This window comes from Mytilus edulis, chromosome 8, assembly GCF_963676685.1.
Source record: "Mytilus edulis chromosome 8, xbMytEdul2.2, whole genome shotgun sequence".
Lineage (NCBI taxonomy): Eukaryota > Metazoa > Mollusca > Bivalvia > Mytilida > Mytilidae > Mytilus > Mytilus edulis.
In genome coordinates, this window is record NC_092351.1 from 11,055,851 (window position 1) to 11,071,595 (window position 15,745).

At 31.9% G+C, this 15,745-nt stretch overlaps 1 protein-coding gene and 1 long non-coding RNA gene across 2 annotated transcripts; both read left to right on the forward strand.

The window, feature by feature from the left end:
* The first annotated feature begins 1,114 nt into the window (after nucleotides 1-1,114).
* LOC139484780 (uncharacterized) lies at nucleotides 1,115-2,832 on the forward strand. The gene is made up of 2 exons (XR_011655153.1): nucleotides 1,115-1,437; nucleotides 2,658-2,832. It is a non-coding gene; the product is annotated as an uncharacterized lncRNA (long non-coding RNA).
* A 1,218-nt stretch (nucleotides 2,833-4,050) lies between these two features.
* On the forward strand, nucleotides 4,051-12,718 carry LOC139484781 (E3 ubiquitin-protein ligase TRIM71-like). Its single transcript, XM_071268743.1, has 2 exons — nucleotides 4,051-4,333; nucleotides 7,372-12,718. The coding sequence occupies exons 1-2, from the start codon at nucleotides 4,136-4,138 to the stop codon at nucleotides 8,458-8,460; spliced, it is 1,287 nt and encodes a 428-aa protein (XP_071124844.1). The 5' UTR covers nucleotides 4,051-4,135; the 3' UTR covers nucleotides 8,461-12,718.
* Nucleotides 12,719-15,745: the final 3,027 nt, after the last annotated feature.

Consider the following 15,745-nt stretch of genomic DNA (forward strand, 5'->3'; position numbering starts at 1 on the left):
TCTTTAATATATATAGTGATGTCGTTATTACGACAAGTTATGTCGAAATTACGACAAAGCGATGTCGTTATAACGACATTTTATGTCGAAATTACGACATAGAGATGTCGTTATAACGACATGTTATGTCTAAATTACGACATAGCGATGTCGTTATAACGACATATTATGTCGAAATTACGACATAGCGATGTCGTTATAACGACATGTTATGTCGAAATTACGACATGCTATGTCGTAATTACGACATAATTTTTTTTTTTTTGAATGGCCCTTATCGGCTTCCGTATCTGCCTGACCAGAATATGTTTTTTCATCAAATGGGGCGGGGGGGGGGGGGGGGATTAAGAATAAATTTTAGGAAATAAAAAAGCCGCCGACTTGTTTATCAGATCATACATTTGGTTATAAAATGGAACAAAATAATAAAAACAGCAATAGTACATTAACAGCACTATTCAAATCACCGATACCACGACTATGTTGATTCGCTGAAAAAAATACATTACCGACTAAAACATTGTGAAACTATTTAAAGGCATATGTACAATTGATTAAAACTGGGAATGACCAAGAGAGCCCTGCAGGCACACTTTGTTGAATCAACGTTGAATCTTTGTTGATTTAAGGTTATACATTGATCAACAAATATTCAACATTGATTCAACGTTGACAATGCAACGTTGAAATTAGTACATTGTTTCAACGTTGAATTGACATTGTGTTGAAATACCAACACTGAATCAACGTTGGCTAAACAATATATAAAACCCAGTAGTTGTGGATACCAGAATTGTCAAATAAGAAGTATTTGACACATCACAATTATTTTCAAATTGAAAACGATATTCACATTAAATAAAATATTTAGTAGATTTATCAGTAATTGTTGTGGTGATTATAGAATAACACATAAAACAATTAGCAGTGTATATATAAGCATTAATTTACTAATTAATCATGAACTTCGCACCCCAAATATTGAAATAATACAAAATTTAAAAAATTCACCCCACCCCAAAACATAACAAAAGAACCAGCGTGTATACAGGATCATACAGTAAATATAAAATTAAATATTTGTGAATAACTCCTTCCCCTTGAAAGATCCCTCCACCTTTTTCCTTGACTTCTGATGTCAAATATCTTGTTTTCATTTCTTTTTTTTTCTATTCTTTTTATTAATTCAAAGAGAAAGACGTATACATCAGTACATAAACAATGGTTGACAACTTGAAATATAAACAACGGATAGATCTATTTAAATAACGATTTAAATTTTCGTGGCATTGTAACATTTCTATTTTAAGACTTCAGGTATGCGCATGCGCAGTTGTTTTTGTTGCCAAAGTTTGAATATCCGCCAACGAGACCACAAGTGATTTGTGCAGAGTTTTTATCAATATCTTTCCTCTATACAGCTTTTACATTTTTATAGTAAGTATTTATATTAATTGTTGTGATTACGTTATCGTATTTTAGAAATGTGAACATATCATGTCGTTATGAAACTGTACAGTACTGAAAAGTTGAAATTTTACACGTGAAAAAGGGGGATGTTTAGGACAATCTATGGATTGACCTTAGGATCAGGATAGCATGTTACCATTCCCAAGATATCTTGCAACGTCTCTTGAATTTTTATCATTGACTATTTGATATCATATGATTGAATCAAAAGTGAAAAGAAATTTTAATCGCATAAAAAGGGGGGGCTTGTTTACAACTTTGGGATGGAAAGGTCAGAAGCTATATATGACTCACCAAGTTGAACCTTTAATTTTACTGTCAAAATTGAGGTAGAGTTTGGACAAGGTGATTAAACATAAAGGGTATATGAGGGTGGTAAAAAGTTATTTGCATTTATGGCCTTTTGATTTCACGTGTTTTAGCGTTTTATTTCTCGTAATTGGTTTCGACATGCATTATTTTTGTTTCCTCTTATTTATTTTCCGTGTTTCGTCTGGGTACTCTTTAATTTCTCGTGCTAGTCCAACATTCAAGATAAAAAAAAAAGTAAACCAGGACTAAATTCGAAGTCCAGTCGGGAGATTGTTTTAAATTATGTGTTCCCAGGATATTAATTGCGATCAAGTTATCTTTTCCACGATTCGGATGCAACAAGCGGAAGCGAAAAGGTGACTGCAGGGTCTTTGAAAAAATAATCATGACTGTGATCTCCAATAACGACTGAGTATTAACTTCTAGTACTTTTTTCCTTAATAATATTCATGATTTAATTTTTCGTGTTTCCTTTATCCAAATTTTTATTTTCAGTGCAGTGTTTTTTTTGTTTTTTTTTATTTCACATGTTTCTGTGTTAAGAACCCCCTTTACCATCCTCGAATATGTCAATTAGTCAGATATACATGCCGCAGCACAAGTAATACAGAAAAAGACATAAGTGGATAAACCTTCAATTTGTTCAAATTAAAATGTAGTAGTTAGGATTTTCTTGCAGATTATACCTAAGTCCTTCTAGTCTATCTAAAAGGAAATGTAGTTGAGACTTCAAAGAACAACTGTTATTTACTTTAGTTTTCACCGGTTCTTATGCTTTTTATTTATACTTTAAAGTAATATCATTATGAAGTTAAAATAGTTAAATGTGTTGAACAGAATACAACTTTACAATGTTATAACTTTTGATTTTGTAGATGTCATCATGAAGACCTAGATGGAATCACAGAACAGCAATTCAAGTGTCTGAAAAAACAATAAACTTTCTAAAACGGGCTCCAAAAAGACAAGGTGTGAGAAAAAAGAAGTTGAAGTTGCACTATTAATAAATAAAAAGTTTCAGTATTAATAAATAAATTTATTTGAATTTTATCGTATTGAATATTTCTCTATAATCAGTGGTTGGACATTATAATACATAGGATAGGAAGTGTCCGAACAGCAAACTTTGTTTTATATTTTGACCACTCGATATTTCAAATAGACATTGAGCAAAATTTGTGTATTAAGGGTGGTGCGCTTTCGAAATCAATAATTCTCTTGGATGATAATTTGTGTTGTTGTAAGCATGTTGTTAAATGTTAAAAAAATCTTGGTGGTTAAATTATGGTTCGTAGGATATCCCTCAACACCCATATTTGTTATTCAGCTGATTGGTTGTTATCATCATCATTGTCAAGCCATGCTCTCATCACACGAATGTGGTCACTCAGTTTTATTGTTGAAAATTACTGATATTTTACAAGTAATTGGCAGTCAATGGCATCTACATTGTATTAAAAGTTTTGTGCACCCAAACACTTTTTATTGTTGTACCTATTGTTAACAAGACAACCATCAACCAAAGAACATTTTTTATATATCTTTGCGTTACCATACAGTCTTCAACAATGAACTAAAGAACACACCATGTCAAATATAACCAGACAATGACTTTATTCAAAGATAATCAATTTTGTTTTGAGATTATTTTTCAAACTTGGGTCTAATGGAGCAGTTATTGGATCAGGTTTGCATATTGAGCGCCTAGAGAAGACAATAGCTTGAACATTGCTACAGTATAAAATTATGGACTGCAAGACAAAGAAAATACAGGATGAATGAAACACATTAGTTTAGGTGGAAACACAGTTGAACACAATCACTAACCAATTTTGATTCCGTGTTGAATACTAGTATTGTATTCACCCTGAATTCAATCTGAATTCAAATTAAGCTATTGGTTGAAACAATGTTGAAGCAACTATTATTCTATATAGATTCAATGTTGAACATCAACGTTGATTCAACATAGGATTTCAACGTTGATACAAATTTGCAAAATCTAATAATAATTCAACATTGATTCAACATAGAAAATAAACATTGATTCAATGTTAAATCAACGTTGTGTGCCTGCTGGGAGGGGGCTGTCCTCCCTTTAAATTAAACCGTCGAATACTTTGATTTTTGCAAGACTACTTTATCTGTTATAGATTAAATGTTTTAATTATTTTCTAATAAGTTCATCTTGTGAGAGAAGTCCAAGATTAATTACTATTGAATTAATCCTGTATGGTAGACTGTTGATATTGATTAATCCCTTACAGTAGCCTAACCACGTGACACCTGTTGTGAAAATGTCCGATTGAACAAGCACCTGTTCCGATCTAAACTTCGGGATGTTTACAGTAAGATGACGGCTCCCAACGTCGTGGAGCAAATTGAGGACACATTTCTATCGTGTTCAATATGTCTCCAATGCTACAATCAACCAAAGGCATTGCCATGTTTACATACATTCTGTGAAGGTTGTATTGAAGACTACATAAAGAAATTCACAGGGACCGGTAACCAGGGAAGCGTCCAGTTTCCATGTCCCATATGTCGTCTGGTAGGTCATTAACTTATTTATTTTGTATTTTGAACATTGGATCCTTACATTTATGACTTATTTCTGTATTTTGTATGGTATATAAATTCTGTGGTATGATAAGGACAACAAAGAAACAGTTTGCAATATCAGGGGAATTAACTCTAATTTTCATTGATTTATAATATTGAGGTTCTTATTTGGGATTACTGTTTTATGAACTACTTTATTTATTAAGTTTTTCTCTCTTAATTCTGATAAGATTAAAGAAATTAAACTGTTTTTTGAACTTGTATACAAATCTTAAAGAGAATGTCACATGTATAATACATGTGTAACTAGTTAACAGTCACCTAATATAAAATATTCATTGCCTGTGTCAATAGACCAAGGACATGAACTTAACAAATGTTTACAGGGCTACATTGGTTTTATACCTATTAAACTTAATGGAAACTTTTGCTGAAAAATAACTTTTCAGTAAGACAGCAATTTAATAGTGTATGGACTCTAGTTATGGTTGTATCAGCTTTTACAAAAAAATATGAAAAATGGGTTAGGGGTTCTGATTTTTCATTTCTTATTATTTATTTTTTTAATCTAAGAATGAAAACATTATATTTCATGTTAAAACCCTATTATTTATATTCTGGGATCTGATAATTAAACCTTTGACCTTTTTAATTAGATTACAGAGGATTATTTAACTTTCAAGTGTCAATAAAAAAATCAACAGATAAGATACTTATCAATGTACAATCCAAATAATCTGAATTGTATTGTTATGAAATACATGAAATAACATGTACACATATAAACAATAAAAGTATAATGTATTTATCATGAGTTCATAGACAATTGCTATTTTGTTTCTGTAATACTATATAATTTAAACAGCTCACTTTTATGGGCCTGATGGGGTCATTCATACTCATTAAATACACTACTGTACATTGTACATGTAAGAAGTGGTGGACAGTATTTACAACCAATTCATTGATAAATGACAGTAAAGAAGTGGATTTAAGAAAGCTGTAGCCCTCTTTTGTTTACCACCTACATAGGATTTATATAAACTGTTAACTAGTCCCACATTAACTGCTGCCTTGTGGCACCTTTCAAAATCTTGGATCCACATCAGTGAAGGTTATAAATGTATGAGCCTGATGACCTATTGATATACCAGTTTATCATTTACCTCAGTCAAATTGCACCTCATTGATAATATTTGACAAATGAAACATTGCAGCCCTTCTAGCAACATGTCTTTTAATTTATACATGTAGCTTTACACAAGAAGAGCCCCCCCCCCCCCCCTTCCCCCCATAATTGTTGGGAATAGACCCTTTCCATGCTTCTTGGGAATAGTTGCCCCTCCCCATGCTCTTTGGAAAAAAGACCCTCATTATGGATTTTGTGAATAGACTTTTAAAACAGCATTACATTATGTCAATAGAGTATATACAAGAAGTGGGTTTTATGTAAAATAAAATTACATAACAAGCCATAAAAATGTTATTGATGTGAAGTTAAGGGAACATTGATCTTAGGAATGAATAATATATACATCTTTATAATGTTTATAGAACATTAAACAGGACTCAGAATACACTTGATTTTATCATAAAACCTTTTTCTACAAACAAGGTGAATGTCAGTAAACATGTCTAAACAGGGCAGAAATAAAGTGTACAATGTATTTCACTATTTTCTCATAAATGAATTGCAAAATTAATTAAATTGTATATGAATATATTGTATATATATGATATATTCCTAGGGTGTAGCACTAATCTTTTGGTCCCAGATATAAATCAATATATATTACAAACAGAAGTATATATTGAACATATGTTAAATGCTGCAAAAAGGTCTTCCGATATATACTATATCTAATTTTAATTTTAAATTAATTATCGTCATTTCATAAGTATCCTCAACAAAATTCTTCTATTTAAGGGCAGTCATGACGTAAAATTCATATAGAATATATAAAGAATAAAGATAAAGAATAGGAGATATGAGGTGTATGTACATGTAAAAAATAACATGTTCGTTGCAATGAGACAGCAAGCAAACAACAAAAGTAATCAAAAAACATATAAAAGTCAACTTGCAGCCACTCTACTAGTGTATTTTTGTGTATCTGTGTAATATGTTATAACAAATAACAATATCGGTATAAAACAATACTTATATTTTGATAAATCATTTAAATGACATGCTTAGAATTTATTCCTTTGGAAAAAAGTAATTTACATGTACAGCAAATAAATGGGAAAGCAAATTTCAAAAGTAAATATTTACTTAGTTATAGCCATAGGAGACTGTATTAAAGTCTTGCATGTCTTGTTAGAATCCAAATAATTTATAGTAACTGAACCTCAAGGGGTTAAATATTAATGATCATAAAAAAAAACACCATACAATACAGATAATATCATACATGTAAATTGCATGTTATTGTCTGTGCAATTCAAATTCTTTTAAGAATAAATATTTGTGCCCTTACTACATTGTACATGCTAGCAGGGTATACATACTTGGACTCATTCTAAGAAACAAAAGGGCTACATAGCTGACCTGTAGACAAGTCCCTATTGCTATAGTAAGATTTTTGATTTTAGATTTTATGGTACATGTACATGTAAATATATTTTATATCCTGTATCATTTTGGTAGAGCTAGTTAAAGCTTTGCAGGGTTTCCATCTTAAGCTTGTGCTTGACAAATTAATCCAAAGATCGTCCATAAGCATCCAACATTTGTTATAACAAGTCCTCTATCTTTTAAGCCTAAAATAAAATATTGTTTGTTTCCCCAATCCCGACCGACCCTGCAAAAGCGGTGCTACTCATAAAATTTTATTATCAAAACTAAGTAGAAAATTATTTTATTCATTTCTGATTATTTAAGCTTGTCGCATCGTCCGATATTTTTCAAGCTTTTTGGAAAAAATAAAATTATTGCTTGGCAGGGTCAGGATGGGGAAACAAACAATACTTAAATTTAGGCCTTATCTGATCAGAATGATTTTATTTTGTATTTATGTTTTCCAGGAGGTAACCCTTCCAGAAGGTGGTGTGTCTGCATTTCCTTACAACCATCTTATAACCAGTCTAAAAGACACAATACTATCATCGTCTCTAAGCCAAAACCAATCAGGATCTAAAGGGGACAGACCAGACTTTCCCCTCACAGAAAGGCCCACCTCTAAAAAGAGTTCTTTGACGTTTTCACAGAGATTTGGGCAGTTTGATAGTGGACCTGAAGGATTTGTAAACATTTCTGGCCTTGCTGTATGTCCAAAAACAGGAAGGATAATTATTGCTGACTGTAGCAAAAATACAATTACAATATATATCCCAGACGGGGATACTAAAAATATGTCTTTCAAATGTGACTGTTCTATCAGAGATGTTGCTGTAACTAAGGCGGGATCAATCCTAGTTACAGTCAGTCGGTCAGGAAATGCTATATTACGTGAATATACAACCGATGGTCGACTGATTGCACAATATGGTGATGTGTATAAAAGTGAAAATCCGTTCGGAATTGCCATTAGTAAACGTGAACGTATAATTGTTAGTAGTCTACAAAGAAACAGAGTTCATATCTTCACAGACAGAAAGAAACATGCATTTTCATTCGGAACTGGGGGAGAAACCTTAGAACAATTTCTTTTTCCATATTACATTACAACAAATAGTAAAAATGACATCATAGTATCTGACAGCGGAAACCACAGAATCAAAGTTCACAAAACCGATGGAAGTATACGATGTATGTTTGGATCTCAAGGGTCCGCTTTAGGTTCTTTATTTTATCCAATGGGCATTTGTGTTGATGATTACGATAATATTTTTGTTGCAGATGCAAATAATTACAGAGTACAGTTATTTTCACCAAAAGGTGAATTCCTGGCATGTCCAGTTCAAAACACATTCCAGCTGGGTATTGACGTTAAGCCTGTCTGTGTGGCATACACGAAAAACCAGTTAATTGTATCCCTAAGAGGAACCAGATTTTCAGAAATTCAGATTTATGACTGTGATACTTCAAAATTCAAATCAAGGCCAAAGGCTTGCTGTAGTTGTTGTTTTTTCAGAGTAGGGCATACAGATGAACCACTGGAAGCATGGTCCTGATATCAAAAGGATTTTAGCTCTTTAAAGATGCCAAAATATGTATTACTGTAAATTTTTCAATCATGTCTGTAATCTAAAATTCACTATACACAATAGATTTTAAAGATTTTAAAAGATTTATTTTGGAAATATTTATAGTTTTTGCATGGTTAAATGATAAAATATCTTAAATAAATTTATAGGAAAACCTTTGATATGTTTAAATTTATACCATAGAAATATTTGTTAACTGTTTTGATTAGTAATACCAATATTAAGAAAGAAAAAAACAAAATATCAAAACCAATCTAATATATGTGACCAGTCTCCCTTATAACACTGTTTTAGTTCTGTTTTAAAGACCACTTGGTTTAGTTGTCATATACATTGTAAGTTATAATACATGTTCTAAATTGTTTTAGCAGAAATTTGATTGGCTGATAAGAATGATGTCAGATCCTTGTAAGCTTAACATGCTTAAACATGTACCGTGTATACAAGACATTACTTTATTCCGGGTATTAATACATTTTTATGTACTTGTGCCATTTTTCTAGGAAATTTTTTATTACTCAGAATTGTACTGTCTTTTTGTGTAAAGATTTCTTGAGCATTGTTATCAAATCAACCTACTGGCTGTGTCAGTTACAATAATTGTTTGGTCTTTGATAATTTCAATATAGCTTAGATTCTTTACCATGTTTACACTTTACTGAAGAAATGTGTCTTTATCTCAAAAACCCTACTACATTGTAGTACTAGTTTATAAGTAACAGACATAAAACAATTTATTTTACTCCATTCCAAGTTTAAATAATCTTCACAGGCCTTTCTTTGGCTTGTGGAGATTATTAACACTTGGAATGGAGTAAAAATAAATGTTTACTTCTTCATTGAGGCATCTGTTACTGGTTAACTAGTACTTGTAGTCTTTTTGAAGATTTGTTTGAGAAAATTGCTTGGTTCAAAGGTTTAAATTATGGTGCCAATCAACAGGTGATAACTGTTACAGTATATAGTCATATAGTGCTTTCCTTGTGTACTGATAAAATGTTTGACTTTTAACTAGCAATAGTATATACATTTTTTGTAGACTTCAACTTCTTTATACGTGTTTGAAGAATTTGTCCTTATAACTTGTAAAAACTGTAATATTCACATGCCTCTTATTAATTTTTTTTCACAACCTTGTAAATTTTTTATAGTAAATTGGTTAAAAAAAAAAAACTTCTGGAAAAAGCAAAATCATTGTGACGTGTTGTGTATATATATACAGCTTTTTAGAAATTAAAATAAAATCGTGATATGATATATTTTGGACCAAGGAGTCAAAGTCAGAACCATGTATTTAATGTCCTGTATACCACTTGTACATTTATATTACTGAAATATGGAAAAGATTCTTTAAAACTTGGTAATTTGTGTCTCATTAGTAACTTACCTAGAGCTTCTACAAAAATGAATTGTTGATGTTAATATATAACATAAAAAAAGACAGATTCTTAAAAGCTTGGCTTAAAAGTGTTCAATATTTGTGATACTAAATGTGGATATTTGTTCAGTCTGTGATAATTAATTGAATGTATAAAATACATAAGTCCATGTACAATGTAGTACAAATGTATATATATATATATGTGTCATTTTGTCAGAACTTTTACATTCGTCAGATACACATAAATGTTGAATAAGTTGAATAATGCAGACAAGTTATTAGAGTACGAGTATAAAATTTTACAACAGGTAACTTACTGTACCTTTCTGTACTCTCCGGTCAGCTGGTAGGACATTTGGGTCAAGTAAGAAGCAACCAAAAAAAAGTAAAATCAAGCTTGGGGAAAAGAAATAACAATTTTATGTTTTCTATTAAGGTGGTACCCAACACTTTCACTAAAATTAATTTGGCTCGTTTAATATTCATAAAATTTTGTCAAAGTAAATTAACAAAAATGTAAAAAATATGAACCAACCGTTTTGTCAGAAAAATTACACTGGTTATATAGCAGTTTGACAAACACTTATTTTGATCATTGAGAAGCTTAATATTCCTATTACAACACAACGTAATTAAAACATTTATCTGACTTTACAGAGTTATCTCCCTGTAGCGTTTGGTACCACCTTAAGAATGAAAACATATGAAAACAGTTATCCCCGCCCCCCTAATTGGACTATTTGTAAGCTTTATTTCACCTGTATAATTCCTTTTACTGGACCTTGTACAGGAATGTTCTTTTCCAATATTTAACCTGTTGAAAATTATGTACATTCACTTGGGAGTCAAAAAGTCAATAATATAAGAATAGTCCATAACTATGTATTGTATTTTCTTTATGTTGCTCCTTGTTTTGATAAACTGAGAACATTCTTATGCAATAGTATGTGTACATGCACATTGTATGTGTGTATTATTGTTTGTTTTTTTTAATTTTCACTTGTTTTTTCTGTGATATATTGTACAATGTTTTTTAAATTATATTCAGCCCATTTTGAGAATGGAAGTATCACTATTCACTAGGTCTTAATCTTTCATGTGTCAAGGTGGTCTTTGACAAATCAGTCAGTAAGATCTAAGGAAAATTTTGTAAAATAGGGATAAATATAGATACACCTTATAAAAATTGTCAATAACAAGTTGAAAAAAGGTCAAAGTGACTTACGGTTTATGCTTCAGTTTTCTTTGATATGGCATTGATACACCATGAAAACTTGATTGTTTGAACTTGCATCCAGGGGCATTAGGGTAACAGTCCAGACTTACATACAATGTATATTTAAATCAAGTAATTATTTGTAGATACATGTGCATGTTTTTAACAGAAGTTAATGGATAACATTCCAATATCATTTACAAATTGTGGTGGAAGAAGTGTATTTTGTTCAGCTTTGTTTTCGGATAGATTAGTGTTAAGTTTGCATTGTTACGTACGGTATCAGAATATGTTCATAATCCTTTTCTTCTCTTAATATAGTGAAATTGTGCCAAGCTTCAGTTAATGGGACCATATGTACTGATTATTGGACCTTATTGTTATATACATGTACTTCAAACGTTTGTTAAACCTAATATTCTTATTATATTTAAATGTTTACTCCCATTTGTAAGAGGCATTCCATGAGATGTTCCAGTAGTATGAAAACATGTTTTTTATTTCTCTGAACAAAATTGCTGTAGTTTCCATAAACAAATGTGATTTCTCCACAGTAAGAGTTATCTGTAACAAAGTTAATCCAAAAGCAATACAGTATAAGATATAAAAACAAAATCTTAAACATATAACAAGTTTTTTTCTTTTACAAGTACATGTACATTGTTTTTGTACTTTTTGTTCACTGTTAACTCACCCTTTAAGTACATGTATTACAGAATACACTTTATTTTGTTGTTATATTTGATGATTGCTTTTAGTTTTCATGTTTATAATTTTTGCTTTTAGTAGAAAATTTTGAACCTCATTCAATTTTAATATAGTAATACAATTGTCTTAAATATTCTCCAAGATTAAGGTTAATATTTCTGCCACGACTTTTTTCAAACCTTTCTAGATTTTTAGATTCTAGATAAAGGCATAAGCAATCTAGGAGCTTGTCCAAACAATCATGATATCCTGAAAGACTACATCAAAATATGCAATAGCCTTTCAAGAGTCATAATGTTTTGGGCTATCTATGGCATGACACTATGGGAATGTTCATTTCAATTGAAAATATAATTCATCATGTTACAAATTGGAGGAAAAGAACAATTAATTACTGTTGAAAAATATCTCCTTTTATGTACAAGAATTAATAAATCAAATCTTAGTATGGAAAACACATCACAATAGACGTGAAGCTAGGGCCTAATCTTGATAACCGTATTTTAAACTTGACACATTATTTTTTAACTTTTGTATATATCTCTTACATAAGTAATCAGAGAGTGGTAAAATTTTATCTTTTTTTGGTTTTATTTTGTATCTTTTTTGTGAGAAGCTTTTATAGGAGTTTTACATTTCTCTTGCCCCTGTTTATGTTTTGCTAGAAGAAGTGTTAGTATATTTCAAGTTTTCTGACAGTGAAAGGTTAATTAAGTGAGATTAGTTGTATTGGTTATCTATATAAATTGAATGCATTATATATTTTCAAATTTGCCGTCCTAAATAACTAATTTGAGCAAAATATTAAAACAGTATTTTATTTATTTTTGTTTGATTTATCTCCCTTAGTTCATCTTGTTAATTTGTACATTTGTTAAAATCTGCTGGGTGACAATATGAAAATAAAATAAATATCTTAACATTTGTTCTTTTATTTTATGAAGATGTGACTGTGAAGTAGATGAGATATGTTTTGATAAATATTCTAGCAGTTTAGGGGTAACAGTTGCATGTTATTATAAAAAAAGAAGATGTGGTGTGATTGCCAATGAGACATCTCTTGAGGAGAGACCAATTGATGAATTAACAACTCTAGGTTACCGTACAGCTTTCAACAATGAGTGAAGACCATAATGTATAGTTAGCTATAAAAGGCCACGAAATGACAAATCAAACAATTCAAACCAGAAAACTAATGGCCTTGTTTATGTTAAATAATATGTAACACAGCAACAAACAACAACCATTGAATAACAGGCTCCTGATTTGGGACAGGCTTATACATACACAATGGGACAGGGTCAAACATGTAAGCAGGATCCAAACCCTCCCCTAACATGGAACAGTGGTGTAACAGTTCTACATAAGAACGAACTATAAACATCAATTGAAAAAGGCTAAACTCATCAAATGGATACAGATAGAAATACACCTAACAAAAACACAAGGAGGACATATATGCATGTACGGTACTTGTACATCCCAACAACAAGACACTAAGATCTGAGAGTACTTGCAGGTGTTGACAATTATTTCTTCTTCTTCCGGTAAGGGGCCACCGTCAACTGGTTGACTATTCTGCCGCATTTTGGAGTGAGCACATGCAATATTTTTTGAAATTTAATAAACAAAAAGAATGGGTGCAATTTGATATATATATATACAGGTACAACTAAAACCATTTAAATCTATTGACGAAGCTGAGCCTTGAAATATTCAGGATTCGGGGCGCAGACAGTAGAGTTAGGCAAGGTGTTCCACTCTCTGATTGTTCTTGGATAGAACGAATCCTTCCGTACAGTTGTTTTACATGATGGTATATATTAATTATATTCTAAGTGCCGTTTCGTTGTTATTTCTGGAAGAGCGTTCATTCAGTATTAGCTTACTGGATGTATCGACTATGACAAAGTTGTTCTGTATCTTATATATCATTGATCATCATTATTAAACGTCTATGTTTCCTTCGTTCTTGTAGTATAGGCCATTCAAGATGTTCAAGCATGCTACTAACAGATGAGGTGTTGTGATATCTGTTAGTAACATACCTTACTACCCGTCTTTGTACCATGTCCAATCTGTGGATGTCGTTTTGCTGGTATGGGTCCCATACTGCACTGGCATATTCTGAAGTAGGCCTGACGAGGGACAAATATGCTTTTTCTTTAATTGACTTGTTTGAGATGTTAACATTCCTTTTTAAAAGCTAATGGTGTTGTTGGCTTTGGAGCAGATGGAGCTTATGTGTTTCCCCCATTTAAGATCTGATGAAATAGTACATCCAAGGTTTTTTGCTGACGTTACAAGTTCAAGGTTATGGCCATGCCGTGTATAATTGTACTTTGATGGAGAGCTTCTTGGAGATGGTGAGTACTTTTCATTTGTCTGGATGGAACTTCATAAGCCATGTTGTTTCCCATACCGCCAGTTGGTTAAGGTCCTTTTGTAAGTTTGCGGCATCTGCATTGGATGAGATTGTGAGATAAGCAATAGTGTCATCAGCAAACATTCGTACGGTTGATTGAATCCCCTTGGGCATGTCGTTTATATATAACATAAATAGGCTAGGTCCCAGGACGGATCCTTATGGTACGCCGGACTCTACAGGAATGGAGGTCGATGTTTCACCCTCTACAACTACTGACTGTATTCTGTCACTGAGGAAGTTGTTTATCCACTGATTTGTTTTACCGGTTATCCCATAATGCTTCAGTTTGTGAATGAGAAGGCTATGCCTTACCTTATCAAATGCATTGGAGAAGTCCATTATGAGACAATCTGTTTGTTTCCCTAGATCTAAGTTTCTAGTTACATCATCAGTAAATTCAATCAGTTGTGATTCACATGATGATCCCCTGTGAAACCCATGTTGTAATGGATACATGACGTTGTGTGTATCTGCATGAGACATGATATGGTTAGTTATGATGTGCTCTATTAGTTATGCAAGTGAGAGAGACTGGCATATAATTTATCAGATCGTATTTCTGTGAGTAAAGTTTCGAAAAATAACTTGTCATCAACAGTAAATTCAATGATTTCAGAGTTGTCAATATTTTGTAAATTCTCATCTCTATATATCTTGGCGGCATACTGTTCTTTTACTGTACTGTACTATACTGTCGATGTAATTCCAGTAAGTTTTTCCTAATTTCTCTCTGTGTACGACGCTTAAGTTCTTTAAATGTGTCTCTATCTCCTCTATTTCCAGATTTTTTCATTCTTTTGAACCATCTGTCTCGTATGCGACGATTGATGTCAGATGTAATCCAGGGACTACCATCCTTTTTCCTAGCTGTTTTTTTTCGGCACATTTTTTCCTATGCTCTCTTTAAGTTTTGTTTGGAAGTGTGTCCATAATTTATTTACTCCTGCTTTTTGCTCATTCATTAGGGTGATATCTTGGTGTAATTTATTCAGATCTAGTTTCATATTCTCCCAATTTGCTTTACTATATAATGGCATAATCCTTGGTTTTTGAATGGATGTCCTGGGTTTTAGATTAACTACTGTGAAAACGATTTCACGGTCGGAGAGCCCAGGTAAGTTTTCAACTCTCATGAAGCTATCAGGATGATTTGTTACAACAAGATCAATATTATGGGGTCCTCTGGTTGGTTTGTTCACAATTTGTGCCATCCCACTATCATCCAATATATACTAGTAAGCAAATGTTTCATGACTTGTTGCACATTGGATGTCCATCTCGATCTCTTTGGTAGTCTAATCCCAGCCAGGTAGGTTGAAATCACCAGCTAATATAATAAATGCATTTCGTATTTTACTGGCTCTTTCAATGCTTATTCCATATTCATTATATCCCTTTTCGTTTGATGTTTTGGGGTTGTAGTAACTGGATAGATAGACAGTTTATGCCCGACAATTTCCATCTTGCACCAAACAATTTCGCAATTAGTTTGAAGTTCTGGTACTGATAAAGTGATGTA